Source organism: Pecten maximus, chromosome 6 (assembly GCF_902652985.1).
Source record: "Pecten maximus chromosome 6, xPecMax1.1, whole genome shotgun sequence".
Classification (NCBI taxonomy): domain Eukaryota; kingdom Metazoa; phylum Mollusca; class Bivalvia; order Pectinida; family Pectinidae; genus Pecten; species Pecten maximus.
The window spans coordinates 30740680-30761985 of record NC_047020.1 but is presented as its reverse complement, the minus strand read 5'-3'; the positions used below and the strand labels follow the sequence as shown (position 1 = coordinate 30761985).

The following is a 21306-nucleotide window of genomic DNA, read 5'->3' as shown; positions in this document are numbered from 1 at the left end:
ATTCCAAACTACAGATGCGTATTCTAAAAGAGGACGGATATATGTTTTATAGAGTATTGATAATGAAAATCTGGACACTGTGTATTTAAGTTTTTTTAGTAAAATTATTTTTTATAAGCTGATTTGGCAATGCAATCGATGTGGTAAGACCAACTACCAGCACTTGAGAAATTGAGCCCTAGGTGTTTATGGTGTTGTATAAATGACAAGCTGACATTTTGAAAAACAATATCTGGCATTTGTGAGTTTCGTCTTTTTGAGAAAAGGATAGCATTTGTTTTTTCAGCATTAAATATCATCAACCATTTTTTAGACCAATTTTCTAATATTAGCATATCATGGTTAATAAAGGCTTCAATCTCCTGAGTAGATCGGGATGACTTACTCAGTGAGGTATCATCAGCGAAAAGTCTACTGATGCTTATCATATTTTCGGCAATATCGTTAACATGAATTTAAAAAAGTAAAGGACCCAGCACTGAGCCCTGGCGTACCCCAGCTGATATATTTAATAATTTAGAGTTACTTGACTTGTAGATAACTCTTTGTTTTCGGTTTGATAGATAATCTTTTAACCATAATAAAAAATTTCCAGTTATTCCATATTTTTCTAATTTATGTAGTAATCCTTTATGCCATACCCTGTCAAAAGCTTTAGATAGATCATAGAAAACAATACAACATTCCTCTTGAATATCTATGGCAGAAGCAATATAAACAGTTAATCCTGAATTTTTCATTAAGAATGTGATCCTGAAACTTTCACAATATGATAATACACCATTTTATCAAGAGTTTAATTCTGGGACTATCCAGATCCCTGTCCCATTGTCTTTTTAGTACACATTAAATAGTTAATGCTGCAAACATATTCAGAAAAAAAATGAATAAGAAAAAAAATAAACATGGACCCCAGACCCCTCCCTTATTTTCTTGCCCCTAGAACATGGAATCATGGAAAATAATATCCTGAAGATAAAACAAAAAAACTAAAATAAAAACTTGTAATATATGGTCAAGAAACTCACAATGATAACAATACACCACTTTGTTGAGAGCTTCGATTCTGGGCACCTGGGCATCTCCCAGACCCCTGCCTTGTTGTTATTGAATTTTCCTCCTTGAACAAAAGCACCTCTCCATGGCAATGTGGTGAGCACTATGGAAGAAGGGTGATGGGTAAAGTATGTACTCATATTACATAAAGCAGGATGACCCTTCTAGGTGATTATAAACTAAAAATTGGTAAAATTTGGCTAGCAGACTAGTGGATATGAATGGAATAATTAAAAAGAAGAAATAGTTTTGGGATATTGGTAAACGTCATAAAAATAAGCCCTCTCTACACTTGCGATCAGGTAAACACTTGATGAGGAGAGAGTGTATTAGTATCTTGTTAATAAATAGTATGGAGACTGCACACATGTACATCATAAGGTACAACTGTTTATGTTTTAAGGGGGGGGGGGGGGGGGGCAGTTTTGTTAAACTTTTAAGGGGGGGGGGGGGGGGCAGTTTTGACGAGAGAAAAAAAAGAAGTTCGTTTAGAAATTGGAGCTATAAAAAGGTTTGTTCAGGATCCTTTAAGATTACAAACAGTTTGATTTGTTGAAAGAATCCAAAATTCATGTGTAATTTGTGAATTTCTTTATAGTTATATATTCAAAATTATTGTGTGAAATCCATTCTTACAATAGCATAATAAAAGTGATTGTGATGTATTAAATTGTTGTTTTGTTTCAATCTGCATACATAAGATCTAATATTGCTTTATTTTATTAAACTTATTCATCACACCAAAAACACTTAATTATCTCCCTTTACCATGTGGGCAATCAAGATATTTTGTTGATATTTACATGCATTAGATCTGTATCCTTCTTATCAATGAAAAGATGGACTGCTGTACAGGATGAATGATCAAATTTTATAAATTGATATAGATAGCAATGCCATTGGGAAATTAAAAAAAAATTTGAAAAGTTCAAATGGAAGTGAAAATATTAAAGAGCTATCAAGCTTTAATATAACGGATATGAAAAAATAACCCCCTTGAAGTTAAATGGTCGGTGCCTAAAAAAATCAGATTAAAAAAAAAAAAAGAAAAGAAAAAAAACAACACTGAATATATACCATGGACCACTTTCTCAGAATGCTGAATTGCATAATTTCTGGGATAGCGCTTATGGGGACCCCAACCAAACCCAAACCCCTTGCTTAATGATTTGTTTTGCCCCCCCCCCCCCCCCCCCCCCCCCCCCCACCCACCCCAAAAAAAAAAAAAAAAAAACCCATAGAATCCTGAGTAAGATATATCCCCTCATTCTCTTGTCACTACATTTGATCTGCACCTTCGGCTAGATGTCGCCATATTACCCCCACCCCCTCCTGCCATGGACGGTTTTACCTACATCTACACTTACGTATCTTCAATACAAGTTTGGTTTGGTTTATTTTGTTTAACGTCCTATTAACATCTAAGGTCATGTAAGGACAGCCTCCCGTGCGTGCGACATGTATGCGTGAGGTGAGTGCGGAACTTTTACCGATTTAAAGTGCTATCTCACTGAAGCGTACTGCCGAAGACACCCAGCAGCACACCCCACCCGGTCACATTATACTGACAACGGGCGAACCAGTCGTCCCACTCCAAATATATGCTGAACGCTAAGCAGGAGTAGCAACTATCATTTTTAAAGACTCTGGTATGTCCCTGCTAGGGGAAAGAACCCAAAACCTTCCTCACAGTGGCGAACGCTCAACTAAAGGCCAAAAGTGAGGCATTGTAGAGGGAGACATTAGGAAGAAGAAAAATATTAGGGAAGAAGAGAAAAGATAAGATCCCAAGTTTAGTCGCCTCTTAAGATCATGCAATGGGGGCAGCAGGTACAATTCTTACGCCCTACCTGCAGGGCAGTTCAATACAAGTACAGGTAAGACTGTAATTAGTGTAGATCAAAAGTTCTCTGGCTGCAGTTCAAAGGAACCTTGCAACTAATTACCTATGATAAAATTCATAACTTACATAGCTGTGATAGGGTGACATTTTTGACAAACGGTTATGACTACACAAGCAAATTCACACATGTTCCTAATAATCAGATAATTGTATAATTGTCTGTAGCCAATTTCAGGAGGTATCAAATGCTATTTTCATACTTATCTAATATGTTCGTTTATCAAGTAATCATAAGGAACATAAAATGTCAAACTGTTCAGGAAAATCAAAACCAGGAATAATATGCATAGAAAAAAATATTAGGAGAAAGATCCTACGGTCGGTAAATGTATGTACATAACGATTTAATAAGAGAAATAACGATATAATAAGAGACACTAAAAAACCTAAACTTTGTCATAGTAAAAATATTATCTGTCCGGAAAATGTTTTAACTATGACAGCCAAAACGGCCTGTGACCTGTGTCAGCGGACGATCCGAGTCTTGTCAGATCTAATACTATGATCGCGCACAGCCAAATCTCGCGACACAAAGCTTCCGCTCTAGGGGCATACGAGATTTAGCGAGACTTACATATATGCTTCCGATCTCTTGGGTTGTGTGGATATTTCAAGAATAAGTTATTTGAACTGACTTTCAGTTGTTTGTTTCGACGAGAGAGATATCATTCAAATCTTGTCGTGTAAGAAACGAGAATTGAAGCATGTCTAACGGAGGCGCGAGACATTTCCCGCGGGACAAGACTTCAAAGTCGAAGGGGTATAAAAATTGATTGGAAATATAGGCTGGCTTATACACGTGTTGTATAACAGAGATTCGCTCTCGCACCATTTTGGGCGCGATGAGCTGCGCTCTTAAAAAATAACGATTTCTTGAATATTACTTTTATGCAGGGTCCTCCTAAAGACCTGAATCTGGACCTGAATTACTCCTATAACATAAGAGGCCGCTGGTCGGCTCTTTTTATATCGGATATTATTTTGCCGACTGCGGCGCCTGTCAAAAGTATCTCCCGTGTAAAACCTCTAACATTGTGGGAGTAGACCTGAATAGGATTTAAGATGTTTATCGCTAATAAATGTGTTATTTCTCGGTGCGTCGTGCAAGAATGTGCACGTGTTTTATTTTATATATTAAAGGTAATATAATATAAGTTCTATACATAGGTGCTTAGCACGTTTTTAAGTCCAAGACCGATTATAGAGTTATATATATTGGTCTTAAAAACGTGCTAAGCACCTATGAATAGAACAACTTTTACTTGTGTTTTCAAACATGCTGGGTACTTGAATTGGACCGAGTGGAGTTTGGTTTATTTTGCTGAACGTTCTATTAACAGCCAGGGTCATTTAAGGTTTTGGAGGTGGAGGAAAGTCAGAGAAAAATCACCGGCTTACGGTCAGTACCTGGCAATTGCCCCACGTAAGTTTCAAACTCAGCAACCCAGAGGTGGAGAACTAGTGATAAAGTGTCGGGATTAACCTTAACCAATCCGACACAGTGACCCCTCTAGGTTTATTAATGCTAAGTTTCTGCAATATTTAAGTGTGTAGGCAAGGAGGTTAATAAATGAATTTGTTAAATAGTTACTTTTTTTTTTTTTTAATTTCATTTACTTATCTGGTAAATCTTACCAGGGACATATATTTACGTCCCTGATCTTACTTTGATTACAGTTAAGTCCTAAGTTCAATATGAAATAGCATTACCAAATAATTATTCTATGAATAATATCTTCATTTATATTTTCAGTGACATCCTTTCTTGCAATAAACACTAAAATATTACACAAACTTGTACAGCTTAAATCTTGTTCAGGTCCACTGTTTGTCGGTTCGATAAGAGACTCGTTTATCGAGATTTTAAATACATCATTCATATTTTTTTCAAATGAAAATGGTATTTTATGCAATAAGGCCGCTTCTTGCATATAACACTGAGAAATAACACATTTATAAGCAACAAAATTAACACCTTTATAACCTGTTCAGGTCCATTCATGTCTTTAGGAGGTTCCAGTTATGCACTATACATACTGCAGATCGCAGATATTGGATTTTAACTGTCGATATTAGTTACAGGAACTGACTTTTTTTTTTATATTAAAGTTATGCACTATACACTGCAGATCATGGATATTGAATTTTAACTGCTGGTGTTAATTACCGGATACAAATGTCTATGTTTCATGTCATTCTAATTTTGGTAATAATCCTGTAGCGGAACTGGACTGGACTGAACAGTGGTGGCTCGGTAGCTCAATTGGTTAGAGCGTCCATCTAGAGTTCAGAGGTCCAAGGTTCGAGTCCTGGTCTTGTCGCTGCCTTTTCCCTATCCTGTTATATTACAATCCAATTTAAAAATCGTTTCACCTATTATCGATGATTAGATATATATTAGTGTTTTCGTGTTGCATACATGGAACCATTTCCCTTAATTTTCTTTTCTCTTGGAAATTGGTCTGATAGAGTTGATAATTATAAGAAACAAGAGCGGTAGAAACATCTTTACAAATGTGAAGCAGAACAAGACTGGGCTGAAAGCTGGTGGCCAGGTAGCTCATATGGTAAAACTAGAGTGTCTGTCAACAGTTGGTGGATCTCAGTTCGAGTCCCAGTCTGGTCTTTGCATTATAAATAGATTTATTGGGGCCAAATTGAAATACCAGCAGAAGGTGGTATATGGTGTCTCGTGTGTAGCGGAAGTGGTCTTGGCTGAGCACTAGTGGCCAGGTAGCTCAAATAATAAAATGGTTTACCTTGTAATTGTGCGTCTGTTTAGAGGTCGTGGTTAGAGTTCCACTCTGATCGTTGTATTTTACTCTCCTAATTTGTACAGATTTTCATTTAGAACACTACTTGCTTGCTATATTTAATATATGAACATGTCCACTTTGGGGTTGAAAAAAACATACTCTCGTCCTAAAATTGGTCAACTGCAAATTGCTCTGTTCATGGTAAATACCAGAACACATTTTAAATGAAAGAAATTGGCGACCTTAATCTGATCTCATAGCCAATAGTAGATTGTTGTAACTCAAAATATTTGATCAATATATACCAGTAACATGGTCAGGTAAGAAAGATCAAAATTACAGCAAACTAATAAAGATCGATTATCAGTGGTGAGCAGTGGACACTTAAATCCCTCTACAGTCTCCAAGTTGAAAACTTAATTCAATATTGAATGATTATTTTATCTGACCTGAAACACAAGTGTACATTTTTAAACAAAGGCCAGCAGAATGTCCTTATATTTGAATGCTTTACATTGTTTTAGAAAATCAACTGGATTTCAAACAAAATGCTTCAGCGACAAAAATCCTGCCGACAGCAAGTTTTTGTACTTCAAGTCAAGAGGTATGTATCTGCATTAAGTCAGGCTGTTGTCTGTTGAAATAACCTTGTATGCTGTTGTCTGTTTGTCATGTATATATAGGAACATATCCACTATCCATTCCTAAAGAATGCAAATAAAGAAATCACAAGTCAAAATGAAGCTGCTGTTGCAGTTATTGAAATGTATTGATATATGGCAGAGTTGTTCATTCTTCTTTAATGGAGAAAATTGCTTTTATTAACTTTCAGTCTGTATTCCTGAAACTGGATGGAATGCCCTATATGTGCACCGAAGAAGATATAAAACAGTTCCTTGAGGGTAAGGTGGTATTTCTTGTCTCCCTTTACTGAGGGAGCGTGTGTACCCACCAACATCACGATAATCACATGACTGTGTGTTATTGTACCAGCATTCACTGTCGTTCTTTGTTGTGTCTTTTTAGCCCACAACTTTTACATGTGTTGAGAGCTTTCCTGATTTTAATTTTATCAAATCGGATTAATATCGACTGTAAATGCAGGAATTATCTCGAATCACATTCAATCTATACATATTAATGAATACTAAAGTAATCAAAACAGTTTTGCTTAATAGATGGAAAATGTCATCTCAATGCTGAAAATGCAAACAGTAAAATTGGCCTTCATCCATTCTTAAACTATTCATGTTCCTTCTATTTCTCAAGAAAATCTAGTTCTCAATTTTCATATTTATAGGTGTGTTTAATTTTAAGACTAATCAGGATAATAAAATGACTGATAGACAACCAGCTTTTATTTTGACAATTGGAATTTCTCAATTACTTCTCATGGATAATTCTTAGATAGATAGTCTTTAATTTTGCATGTTCAAACTGATGGTATACAATTATACTTTGCTAATAAAACAGCAAAGTCTTGCTAACATCACAAAAAGACAGTTGATGTCTGAATCATACAGCTCATTTGGGCCTCTTGTTTAAAAACAAAATCTTTGAGTTGTGCTGTCTTTATGATTATAACATGTCATCTAATTGGGTATTTTTTTTATACTTTCAGGAGTTGATGTGAGCAAAGTAAAATATGAGACGGTTAAAAATAGATTCTCAGTGTACGTTCAAGTTCCAGAATACAGTGTTGAAAAAGCTCTTTTAAAAAGTGGGAACTATATTGGTGAACGATATGTTCTTGGTAAGTTAACTTTTCATATTTTAAATAATCTCTAAATATTCAAGTGAACAAAATTATTAATATCAGACCAGTAGCTTGCTGCATAGAAAGATTATCAACTTTGTGTCAGAAATGTATGACCTTCACCTACTTTCAAGGCCAAATTGATAAAAATGTGTTCAGATGTTGATAACTTCTTAGAATAATTTCATGGTAATGAGGTAAAACCCTTAAATAAATCATCATTTACTATTATATTTATATCAGTGTCCCCCGTGTGTCATATAAACTTTTCACATTCGAAACTTTTTCTCAAATAAAGCAAGTGTGATTTACACGGCCACTGATATTAAATTCATATCCAATTGTGAGGACTCCAGGTTTGTCAGGAGCCCCCAAGGAGCCCCCAAAAACAAGTGATTTTATTCAAACAGTACCATGTAATATTCTGTATTTTCTGCCATGTACAGGGTTTCCAGTAGACCCTTCGGGGTGTTTTTGACATCCCAAAATCAGATCCAACTCTTGGGTTTGAAGAGACATTTGACATGTCTTGACCCTTCAGATTTCCCAAAAAGAAATATTTTTAAAATTTGATAGTCACCCGGATGCCCTTTTGAATAAATTGCAGTAAAACTCCGATAAGTCGAAGTCGACGGGACCGAGCAAAATATTCGACTTATCCGATGGTTCGACTTATCCGTGTCCGTTTGTATACGGAGACAAAACACCCGACTATCATCATTTGTGTGCATGCAGAACTGGTGCTTGATAACATAGTCGAAAATAAGCAATAAATAATAACAAAGAAATTAATTAATTGTACATGATAACACTTATTCCTTTATCTAATAAACAATATTGTGCACAGTTACGGATCAAGACAAAGTTCATGCGTAAAATCATCTTTGACATAGATACGCGATTTACACATGGGAGTCGTACAATGACAGCATAATATTTTACGAAAACGATAATACATTATAAGAATATAAATGTATACAGTGTACTCATATTTATTTATCTTAAAATCCATTTATATTCTACAATTTAACAATATAAATTTAAACAATAAACAGTTCAGGAAAATTTGATCGACCGTGCGCGTGCTGATTTTGTATCAAAGGTGAAGGCCGTGGTCAGTGTTTAACGGCTGCATGATCATGCATTGCCACGATCTTTTGAATAGAGTAAAACACATCCCGCATATCATTGTTACTATTGCATCGTCGCATGCAGAATTTAGGCGTATATAAATAATCAATGGCATACAAGTATTTTTTCTGCATTTTTCGATGGAAGATATGTAATTCATCGTTTACTTTTTCCTTATTTTTTTCGGCGGCCATGTGTATGAAAACAGTAAACAAAACTTAGGCCTATTGGTTTGTACATTAAAACGAGCACATTTTATTCTTAATTATGTATACCTGAACGTTTTACTTCACCCATGCATCTGTATAAACAATGGGATGGTGTGCGACCGACAGCCAAAACCTAACAATAGGCTCTGGTCACACTCGGTCAATCAGGCGAAGCCAGCAAATTTTACCTGAGACAGCATGACGCTTCGATGTTCGACACAAAAATGGACATTTTGGTATAGTTTAGAAGGGAGGGACCACAAAACATATTCGACACAACCGCAGTGTTCGAATCATCCGTGCTTAATTTACTAAGATAAAGAAAGGAAAAAATCGGGACCGAACAAAACGTTCGACTCATCCGATGTATTCGATTCAACCGTGTTCAAAACAAGTGCGTTTTACTGTACGTATAATTTCCTTCTTTTCCTGTGAGTCCTCCAGTGGTATATCTTATAGTATATACATTATACATGTAGTTAAAATACAGTTTATATGCATTTAAAGTTTAGAATCATTAAGTCCAAAGCATTGTTGCATTTGATTAGTAGAGTAGAAGACATGACTTGTGTTTAAAAGGATAAAATCAGTTCTCAATATTATTTTTTTTCAGTGGAGCGATGTTCTGAAAGAGACCTGCATTGTCTTCAGAGGTTTGTAGATGTTATCTTCAGTTTTTCATCCAGTATTTTTTAGCCAACTACCGCTATAAGATAGGCTTTTTATTTCCCTTCATTTCTCATCCATTTGTCTGCAGGTGGTAATCTGTCCACTTCTGTTCTCTTCATTACTTTTAAGAATAAGCATATGTTTTAGCCCTTCTTCATCAAAGGTTGAACTATATTTAAGTCACCCTACGTCAGCGGTCTGTCCTTCCGTCCTTAACCATATCTTCTTATCAATATTTCTTGAAAAGCACTGTACAAATATTTACCAAACTTTACGCATAGGTTCTCCTTGTTGCCTAGCTGTGAACTGAATTGAATTTTGAGTCTTTATTGGGAGAACAAAATGGCCAATAGACAGCCATCTTTGATTTTGACAGTTGATGTTTGTTATTGCTATTACTTGAGAAATACTGGAAGCCATTTATCCTGAGTCGTACCAGCATTCACTGTCGTTCTTTGTTGTGTCTTTTTAGCCCACAACTTTTACATGTGTTGAGAGCTTTCCTGATTTTAATTTTATCAAATCGGATTAATATCGACTGTAAATGCAGGAATTATCTCAAATCACATTCAATCTATACATATTAATGAATACTAAAGTAATCAAAACAGTTTTGCTTAATAGATGGAAAATGTCATCTCAATGCTGAAAATGCAAACAGTAAAATTGGCCTTCATCCATTCTTAAACTATTCATGTTCCTTCTATTTCTCAAGAAAATCTAGTTCTCAATTTTCATATTTATAGGTGTGTTTAATTTTAAGACTAGTCAGGATAATAAAATGGCTGATAGACAACCGTCTTTTATTTTGACAATTGGAATTTCTCAATTACTTCTCATGGATAATTCTTAGATAGATAGTCTTTAATTTTGCATGTTCAAACTGATGGTATTCAATTATACTTTGCTAATAAAACAGCAAAGTATTGCTAACATCACAAAAAGACAGTTGATGTCTGAATCATACAGCTCATTTGGGCCTCTTGTTTAAAAACAAAATCTGAGTTGTGCTGTCTTTATGATTATAACATGTCATCTAATTGGGTATTTTTTTTATGCTTTCAGGAGTTGATGTGAGCAAAGTAAAATATGAGACAGTTAAAAATAGATTCTCAGTGTACGTTCAAGTTCCAGAATACAGTGTTGAAAAAGCTCTTTTAAAAAGTGGGAACTATATTGGTGAACGATATGTTCTTGGTAAGTTAACTTTTCATATTTTAAATAATCTCTAAATATTCAAGTGGACAAAAGTATTAATATCAGACCAGTAGCTTGCTGCATAGAAAGATTATCAATTTTGTGTCAGAAATATATGACCTTCACCTACTTTCAAGGTCAAATTGATTAAATGTGTTCAGATGTTAATAACCTTTATAAAATAATTTTTCGGTAATGAGGTAAAACCCTTAAGTGAATCCTTGTTTACTAATATAGTTATATCACCGTCCCCTGTGTCATAAACTTTTCACATTCTAAACTTTTTCTCAAGTAAAATGAGTGTGATTTAGTTGAAACCATGGCCACTGTTATTAAATTTCTATGGAATTGTGAGGACTCCAGTTTTGTCAGGAGACACCAGAAACAAGTACCATGTAATATTCTGTATTTTCTGCCACACACAGTTTCCAGTAGACCCTTCGGGGTGTTTTTGACACCTCAAATTCATATTCAACTCTTGGGTTTGAAGAGACATTTGACATCTTGACCCTTCAGATTTCCAAACAAAAATTTATTTTATAAAATTCAAAGGTCACCTGGATGCCCTTTTGAATAAATTACATATAATTTCCTTCTTTTCTTGGAGTCTTCCTGTGGTATATATTACAGTATATAATGTATTATATAGTCCTTCAGTTAAAATACAGTTTATATGCATTAAAGTTTAGAATCTGCCACAACATTTGTTGAATTTGATTTGTAGAGTAGAAGACATGATGTGTGTTTAAAGGGATAAAATCAGTTCTCAATATTATCTTTTTTCAGTGGAGCGATGTTCTGAAAGGGACCTGCATTGTCTTCAGAGGTTTGTGATGTTATCTTCAATTTTCTTGTGTTTGTTTTGAGAATTTTCATCCAGTATTTTTTAGCCAACTATTGCTCTAAGATTATCGGCTTTTTATTTCCCTTCATTTCTCATCCATTTGTCTGCAGGTGGTAATCTGTCCATTTCTGTTCTCTTCATTACTTTGAAGAATAAGCATATTTTTTAGCCCTTCTTCATCAAAGGTTGAACTATATTTAAGTCGCCCTACGTCAGCGGTCTGTCCTTCCTTCCTTAACCATATCTTCTTATCAATATTTCTTGAAAAGCACTGTACAAATATTTCCCAAACTTTACATGTAAGTTCTCCTTGGTCCCTAGCTGTGAACTAAATTGAATTTTGAGTATGATTGGGAGAACAAAATGGCCAACAGACAGCCATCTTTGATTTTGACAGTTGAAGTTTGTTATTGCTGTTACTCGAGAAGTGCTGGAAGCCATTTGTCCTAAGTTGTACTCAGGCAATTTTGAGTCAGCCTTATACACTGTTATGAAGATCTGACAGTGGCCGGTGAGGGTCAAGTTCAGTTGACCATACAATGGTATATTTTCAGCCAATCAAAAAGCATCTCTTATATGCCTGCTTAGCGCTGCATTGTGGGTAAATTGAGTGGGCTATCAAAACGGTATTGAAAATATTACTTTTCTTCTGAACTATCTGTTGTCGTGCTTCTTCATTTCCTGTCGAAGCATTTTCCGTTACAACAATGGAAAATCTACAGACTACACAGAGATACTTTGTCCACTAAATACATTGTTTTTGACATGAAGTGAGTGCAACCATGGTAGTTTGGTTGACTTTTGGAACTCTTGGATGCTACCTATTCAATAGAGACCAATCGTGAGGTTGCAGAGGGAAAGCAGATTCTGGCAGAATTTTGCGAGTTTAGCTATGATTGATTGGTTGAAATGTCATCCGATCATGAACCCTATCCCACCCAAGTCAGATCTTCATAGCGTAGCATATAATGATGACATGTATTTCAATTAGATTGAGAAAGTATCAGGCTAACATAGAACTAATACCAGTAAATATCATTCAATGGTGGGCCCCTCCTGAGAGTTGTGAGATAAAGAGTCAAAGGAAGGGCTAACTTAAAGGTGTTTTTTCCATTGTTGTTAGCTCTATTCCTCAGAAAGTGTTAGTGCTGTACTTTATAACTAAATTGTATAGGTATTTAAGTATATCAAAGGAAATTCAACCAAGATTGGAACAAGAATTTTAAAGTTGAAAATATAAATTAGTATTTATTGGTCTCTCTTTCTGTTGTAGACAAGATGAAATTGAAGCTGAATGTGGCGAGGTAAGGCATGTTTTTTCAAATAAAAATATATTGAACTTTTCTTTTCTTTAAATCTGCTTACTTCATTAATTATCTTATTGTTCTTTAACTTCATACACATGCTCATAATAATCATCTTTTCTAGGAGGTCGTTTCAACAATCTTCTAGCAAAAATATTGTCACTACTACTATAAATAGATTGTCCTTGCTCTGTCGAATTCAGTAATGATTTGATTGTCATTAAATTCCATACACTTATTCACAACCATCATCTCATGTACATGTTCATCATTGTACATCATTCTGTGACTGCCCTGCAGGTAGGGTGTAAGAATTGTACCTGCTGCCCCCATTGCATGATCGTACGAGGCGACTAAATTTGGGATCTTATCTTTTCTCTTCTTTCTGAATAAGGAAGGCTTTGGGTTCTGTCCCCTAGCCGAGACATACCAGAGTCTTTAAAAATGGTAGTTGCTACTCCTGCTTAGCGCTCAGCATATTTGGAGTGGGACGACTGGTTCGCCCGTTGTCAGTATAATGTGACCGGGTGGGGTGTCCTGCTGGGTGTCTTCGGCAGTATGCTTCAGTGAGGTAGCACTATAAATCGGCAAAAGTTCCGGCCTATCACAAGGAGACTTAACACGAACATACCGCAGCCTCCCAAAACACACATACCTGGTACGCACTCACCACATGCATGCATGTCGCACGCACGGGAGGCCGTCCTTAAATGACCTTAGCTGTTAATAGGACGTTAAACAAGATAAACCAAACCAAACCAATCATTCTGTGATAGATGAAACCCCTGATCCTGATTTCCAGTAAGAAGTTATGCATTTGCCCTGTCAAGTTTTTTTAGGATAAATGTTGTATCAAACAAAAGATTGCCCTAAGTCCATTAAAATTAAATATGGTTGATTAATTCTGTCATTCCAAATTCTTTTCATCAGTGGTTTTGTTTTTGGTGTAAAGGGATTTGTATCATCTGCCTTATTTTACATTGGTGATACTTCAAAAGTGATATAATGAATTTTGATTGGAAAAAAAGCATTGCTATATCCAAAGGAGGCACGGTGGTCTATTGGTAGGACACAAGGCTATGTGACCGAAGGGTCACTAGTTCGAGTCCCAGCACGGACGCTGTGTTGTATCCTTGAACAAGATACTTGACACCGTTTTCTTCCAGTCCACACAGCTGTAAATGAGTATGTGGTAGGGCAATGCAAGAAATGTTTTGTGTAAGCTGTTAGTGCCAGAATGGCAGCTCCGGCTGTATGCTTTCCTAGGAAAGACATTGGCTAGTTGCTAAAGGCCATATAACCATTAACCACAGATAATATTTTGTGAACCACTTTGAAATGGCTATGTTGCTGTGATTTAGCTGTATATAAACCACAAATTATTTTGATAGGGAGCATCTGTTACAAGTGTTTCCGTTCATCAGGTCATGTGTGAGAAAGGAGATAAAAAGAGTCATTCCCTACCGTGGGGATAACAAATCACCCACTCACATCAAGATACAGGACTGTCTAGCGATTCCTCTATCCCACAACTAATTCTTGGATTAGAATGTCAAGAATCTAATGAAGATCGTTCTGTCCTATCCTTGGTTTGTTTAGATGAATTGCTATCCTTGGTTTGTTTTAATAGATGAATCGCTATCCTTGGTTTGTTTAGATGAATCGAGAAACAAAAATGATTTATCATGCAATCTAATGAAGTATTCTATGCATGTTTTAAGTGCAGGAGTTGCTTTTCAAAACTGTTTTAATCATATATACGCATGTTTGTAGTTACGATACATGTAGGTGAAAATGTTTGGTATGAAAAATGTACTATTACATAATTACTCCTCTTACATTCAGCTGATGTACCTGAAGCTGTGTGGTCTTCCCTTTTCAGTGACTAAAGATGATATTAGAAATTTCCTTCAAGGTAAGTTAGATTTATTGTCTCCCTTTACTAAAGAAGGAACAGAGCTGTTGATAGGACTTCGTCTAGTACTCCAACAATGTTAGAGGTTGACACAATGAGATATTTATGACATTAGTTGGTGCCTGGTAACCGCTGACCTTGCTGTGATTTACTCAATGCTGGCTGTCACACTTTCAAAAACATTTGGATTTCAATCATGTTTTTGCATAAATGCCAATCCTCAAAGAGTTAAAGTGACTAGTCTAACTTGATTAGAATTACATGTATCAGCATAGGATGACAGTTTGAAGACATGCACATGTTGGCTCCCAGGGACTGATGGTCGGGGGCCAAAAAGGGTCAAATTCACTGAAATACTCGGAACTCGGGTGATTGTTAAGGCCTACAGATCTCTTGTTTTGTGATTTCAGGTATTGAAGTGGACAGTATAATATTAGATGAAGAACAAGGACGCTTCATGGGGAATGCTTTCATAAAGGTACCGAAGGACGAGGTTAAAAATGTTCTTTCAAGAAATAAAAAGCATATTGGTGAACGATATGTCATTGGTAAGTAAACTTTTTATATTTCAAATTAAATTCCAATATTTAAGTGACCAAAGTTTAAACCAGTAGCTTTCTGACAGAAAAGGCTATTGTTTTTGTTAAAATCATGACTTTTACCTACACTCAAGGGTCAAATTAGTGACATATGTTGAATGTTACAGCTTGTGTCAGGACGAATATTAGATATCATAGTTTGTAATTGGTACTTATAGGAATTCTTACATTGATTCTAAAAGAAATCATTATCTCTAATCATGGTGTGTCATTTAAACTTGTTCCATCTTTCATCAGGTCAAACATGATATACAGTAACCATTATAATTGTCGCGAAATAAAGACAGTTTAACGATCAATTAACATTGAATTAGATAAAATACTAGAATTTGACTTTTTTATAAATGTGCCATTTTTTTGAGCTTTTGGATATTAGTTATCAGATTTACATTGGATATGTTTGTGTCTAATGATTTTACTCTTTGCTGAGATTTTCGCTGATATCGACTCTGATAGTTTGAACTCGCTCTTATTTTCTGAAGCATAATTTTGAATAATTTGAACAGGTTCATCAGTATTTATTTAATTTTGTTCAAACTAAACGAAGGTTTACTGTATACGGTTGGGAATTCAATACCAATCATTATGTTGTACAAGGAGTTTTCTAATACATGTAACTAGTGATATATATTTTGCTTTGAAAGAAACATTATGTGATATTTGTTCTGATATTGTTCCAAGCGTGACATTATCACTTCTGTCACATTTTAATACAAGCAACTGTTTTTGGTTACAATTGATAATTAGTTACTTGAATCCATCCCATTATTAACAAGCTATTCACACCATAGAATATCTACCGGTATTACCGTAAGAGGCATACTGCCTGAGGTAAAGGACTAAGGGTTAATGTTTATGGTTATATATGCTAAACTAATCTTATTCACAATTATTTGTTTTAAGACTTTGATATTCCCCCAATATCACATAACTATACATTGATTTAGGCCAAAATATTGCCCAAATAATCAGTCTAATTTATGTAGTTGTGAGCGTCTTCATAATCACATACACTGTCCTAATTAAAGCTTTAATTTTCTTTCTTTTTTCAGTGATGCGTTGTTCATTTTTTGAGATGGATAAACTTCATAGGTATGTTTTATATTGAGGTCATCTAACTCCATGGTCCAGATACCCTATTATTGTTGATATTGTGATCCATCTGTTGTCAATCGCCTACTGCCATCCACTTAAAACTGGTCATATTGACCGATATGTTAGAATAAGAAAATATGTTTCTGTTATGAAAGGTCATATTATGTTCCCCTAAACAAAGTTTGGGGATGTATTGTTTTTGCTCTGTTTCTTATAATTATTTCTTCCACTTTCTTCTGCTGACAAGGTTTCCGACATGTTTCTCAAAAACTGTAGCTTTATAGGGCAGAATTAGACAAAATTGACATGAGAGTTTCTGTATGACTGATGGTACACAAGAGAATTTTCTTTTTTGATTGGTCATCCTAGTGGTCAGCTTATAACCAAGGCCCCTGATTGGTCGAAATAAAGATATTGTCTGATGAAATTTGGTATATGTATAGGTGTAGTATGATGCTACAAACACTGATGTGATACCAACAACTTATTCATAACTGTAGGGGACGTTTGGGGGACATATGTGTAACTGTGCCCATTACAATAAGCACTTCTTATTTTATTAAAATTGGGAATTTCATACTCTGGAATTTCATGATCCCCGTGCCTAAGGCAGGGGTAAAATTTACAATCGTGTTTATAGACAAATGACAAAATGACCGTCTTCTTCTTCAGACCAGATCTGAAACCAGCAGGTTGATTCGAAAGAAATATCTAAGGGGCTTTACTAAAATTGTTACAAACATTTCCTGTGATTTCTCCTTCTGTATAAATGGCAGTCTGATTTTATATCATATTTTCCCACGAGCATTCTTATTTTGATTCAAAGAATTGTACCAAAGATACACAAAGTATAAAAACCTTCCAAAAGAAATTGAGAATAAGATACAGTAATTAAAATAAAACTAAGATTAATCAAACTGCACCATATGCATACTGTTTTGTCCCTCTAGGACTCAGCAGTAATCCTAAGAAAGGGGATCAAAGTTGCAAAATAAGCCAAAAGAAATGCCAATGGATGGGGAGGTGCAAAAGAATAATAATTTAATAAATTTAAAATTTACAATATTTAATTTGCATAATTTATGAAATTGGATTTCAAAAGAACGTTTGGTATATGTGTACATTCTGAACAGTATTAATACATATGTATATTCAAATGAATTAAAACCTGACAAGCAGGTTATGATAAACCTCAGGGACTGAAAAATCAACCAGCAGTATCTACTACATTCAATCTCAGAGTATTGTAAAAAAAAAAAAACCATCAAGTTAGATATTGGCACCTTTCAGAAAAACAACAAAAAACTGAGAGTTGAATACAGCAGAGCCTTAGTGAATTATACTGCATAACACAGGTGTTTTGTCCTGGGACTAGTCAGTGATGCTAAGGGAGATGAGGTGTTGAATGAAATGCCAAATTCTGGATGGGGAAATGTAAAAACCCATGGTTCATTCAATTTCATAATCAACAATACCGGTATTCATTTGCATAATTTATGATATTGCTTTGAAATAATAATTTAGTCTGGTCCTGTTTAGCTTTCAATGTATATTTTATAAGGCTTTCAATCATCCAAAATGACTTTGTTTTTACTGGTATATAGGTCTCATATCCGACATTCTCTTTCTTTTGTAGAAGTCATTTTGGTCAATCTGAGCATGGAGACGTTCCGGTAAGACATTTAGTTTCCTGGTACCAAGATTTGGTGAACTTATGGTGTGGCATCCATCGTCAATCGTCTGTGTTTGTCAACTTGTCATTAACCACTATGTAGATTCAACCAAATTTTGTGTTGAGCTCAGCATCCTGTGGTGAAGCATAAACAATTCTATATAATCATTGGGTCTGGCCACCAGACCCCCAGGGGCCTGTTTGGCAGGGCTCATTAGGGGAAATACAGAATATTCTGTAGGAATTAAAGGTTTTAGGGTCTGTATATAATCTGAAGTATCTTTGGCTGAATGGGTTATGGCTTCCCAGGGGCCTAAGGTCCAATACGGGAAATATGGCAAATTTCGTAAAATCTATCCTCTTCTATAGGAATGAAAGGATTTGGTCGAATTGTCTGCATGATCCTTAGGCCGCATGAACTGAATATGGTTTAAATTTTAAAATCTTTACTTCAGTATTACAATAAATGAGAACAATTACCGGTAGCCATATGTGATTGCTGAAATATCTTCCCAACCTTATAATGTTTTCTAGATATGTACATACCTAATTGTAATGTTATGTATTTTCAGGAGGGTATGACGTACGTTACTCTCAAAGGAATTCCATATAAAGCTGGTCTTAATGATATCAAAGACTTCATCGGTAAGTCAGACCTTTGGGATATGAGTCCACCAACTACTGACTCCTTAGTGAATAGGAGAATCCCAATCAATTTGGACATCAGGATTTACAGAAAGCTATCAACCAATTTAGTGACCTAAACCATATGTGGATGGCGGACGAATTGATTGTTCAAAGTGACTTTTCTTCTATGTTTTCAAAAAAGTATCATTAATGTCTGATTTTTTCAACAAGATATCTACATTTTTCAACCATTTTCCTTGAAACATGATAGGCTTTGTAACCATATATAGTTGTTTTCCTAAACAGCCTTTTAATTCGTCTATTTTTGCAAAGTTATTGCCCTTTGTTGGTTTTTGTATGGATTTCTGCTGCTGTAATATTATTCAACTGATTTCTTGGTAGAATTCATAACTATGATATATATTTGTACTTCCCTGAGAGACATTTTGATTTAACTATTTTTCAAAAGTTTTTCTCCTTTGTTTATTTCTCAGTGTTTAATTTTTGGCCAGAGATCCTATATTTTTCGACTGATTTCTTTGAAACTTGGTAAGCTTTATTAATCAAGTTGTTTAATGAGTTAGAGACTACTTCAGTCACCGGTGATTACTGATATTCCTCAAAAGGAAAATTAAACTCTGACTTTGAAGTGAAAGTAAAAGTTCTGGTTAGTGATCCAAATATTATTTCGATGAAAGATGGTTTATAACACAAAGTGTATATGGCAGCTGACAGGTGTATATTGTTCTGCCTGGCAGTACTCTAGTTCGCATTGAAAACATTCTGGTGATTTGTTACTCTTTCTAGATATTGTTTTCTACAACAAGCATTTTGATTTAATATATCAATTCATCATTACATTAATCTGTTTAGATTGAGTTGTGTAATTAAATTTGAATGTGCTTAGATAATTATATATACCTCATACTTGCCATACCTCCTTGCATGAGACAAAATCTCCCTTATTTTCAATTATTTGTTACCTCCCGAGAGGAGAGCCTGAATTCCTGTATTTCCTAATTCCTTCCAGTATTTTGGCTTATCAGTAATGCCATTATGTTTACAACTTGGTAGTATTTTCCACAAGATTTCATGAGATTTGGCTATATTTAGCGATCATGTGATCTGTAAGGTATTACTTGTATTGATTGTTTCCTATAGGTGTGCCTACAACTGAAGTTCTATTGGGCTATGGAATAGATAGTCGACCTAGTGGGATTGCCTATTGCTTGATCAACGTTGAAGATTTACCAGCAACATTGGAAAAAAATAATAAATATATGAACGAAAGATATATTCGTGGTAAGTAATATTTTTATGAATATTCTTATACCTGAATTGATTTTGTTTAAAAAAAAAACCTCTCAATTTTTGTTTCCTGTGAAAATATTGAATTTAATGTTTCCCAGATTACCAAAGCTATAAGCTTTGTGTTAATACCACATTTGTAAAATGACTCGCAATATAAGAAATAAAATGGAGACTTTAATTCTTACCCAAGATAGAAATGCCTTCTCGACATGTTTATAGCAGACTGGATCCAAACTATCACATGACATTCTGTTACGTGTACGAAAGTAGCGAACATGGTAGTGATAAAAATAACCAGTTGGGTGTTATGTGAAGAATTGATTCAGCTTCAATTTGCTTTGCAAAATATTCGTGTAAGAAACAAAAAACAAAAAATGAGACGTAATATTTTAGACAATGTTGTTTTTATGCATATATAGGTCATAAATTTTGAGCAAAACAATATTAGAAATAGAGATACCCCCCCCCCCGAAAAAAATTCTTTAGGTGTAAAGGGAATTTAGCCAAATGATCTGGCATAATTGGGTGAAGGGGTCTCCACATTTTCACATTTGGCCATTCCTGGGAACAGAGGGGCAAGGCCTGATATGGAAATAAAGGTAAAGAGATAAACATTTAAAATCTGTATAGATATTTTTTCCAAATACCCATGTCCATCCAATCCCGTCCTGTCCTGATGCCATGTAACTAGCTAATCTCAGGAACTGCTGATGTGATCCTCACCAAACTCTGTTTTGGGGTGTCAAGTGGCAGTAGAGGCATTTATGTCTTACAGACATTTTCTAGTTTACTAATATAATTTGAAAGATTATAGTTCAGTTAAATGGACTTTTGTTGTCTAATGAAAGCATTGTTACATCATTGAGTTAGAACCACTGTCAAACCTTGACTTAAACTCTGGTTATACATCTTAAATGAAACGTTGATAAAATTTTCAGTTCTGTATACTTTTCATCATGACTATATATATATATGTTCCAACCTTTTGCAGTGTACCAGACTAGCCAATCAGAACAAGACGTCCAGCTCAGATATACCCAGAACTTGAATTGGTAAGGACTGCATTAATGATCTCATCATTTCAAAGAAAAGGGGAGTTGGTATATAGCCGATCCTACATCAGCTGGTTTAATATTTTGGATGATTATATATAGAGAATACATGGTCAGTGTCTTAAAATATAAGCCAAGGCTCGCCACATTTGTCTTTCTGTCCTGAGCCAAAAATACAGCTTATGTTTTAAGACACTGACCATGTATTCT

General features: G+C 35.0%; 1 protein-coding gene across 5 annotated transcripts in view; it reads left to right on the top strand.

Annotated features, from left to right (window-relative positions):
- Positions 1-21306, top strand: part of LOC117329519 (heterogeneous nuclear ribonucleoprotein F-like) — a 34607-nt gene that overhangs the window by 11033 nt on the left and 2268 nt on the right. The window contains exons 1-13 of one of the 5 annotated variants that reach the window (XM_033887502.1): positions 3539-3719; positions 6240-6319; positions 6548-6617; positions 10546-10677; positions 11464-11503; positions 12795-12825; positions 14671-14740; positions 15151-15288; positions 16392-16431; positions 18071-18107; positions 18679-18751; positions 19895-20035; positions 21036-21096. In XM_033887502.1, the coding sequence (XP_033743393.1) occupies positions 6572-6617; positions 10546-10677; positions 11464-11503; positions 12795-12825; positions 14671-14740; positions 15151-15288; positions 16392-16431; positions 18071-18107; positions 18679-18751; positions 19895-20035; positions 21036-21096 (809 nt within the window). In that variant the 5' untranslated portion in view covers positions 3539-3719; positions 6240-6319; positions 6548-6571. Of the gene's footprint in view, positions 1-3538; positions 3720-6239; positions 6320-6547; positions 6618-7336; positions 7469-9424; positions 9465-10545; positions 10678-11463; positions 11504-12794; positions 12826-14670; positions 14741-15150; positions 15289-16391; positions 16432-18070; positions 18108-18678; positions 18752-19894; positions 20036-21035; positions 21097-21306 lie in introns of those variants that run through there. The other 4 variants (XM_033887499.1, XM_033887500.1, XM_033887501.1 and 1 more) reach the window with 4 other exon arrangements.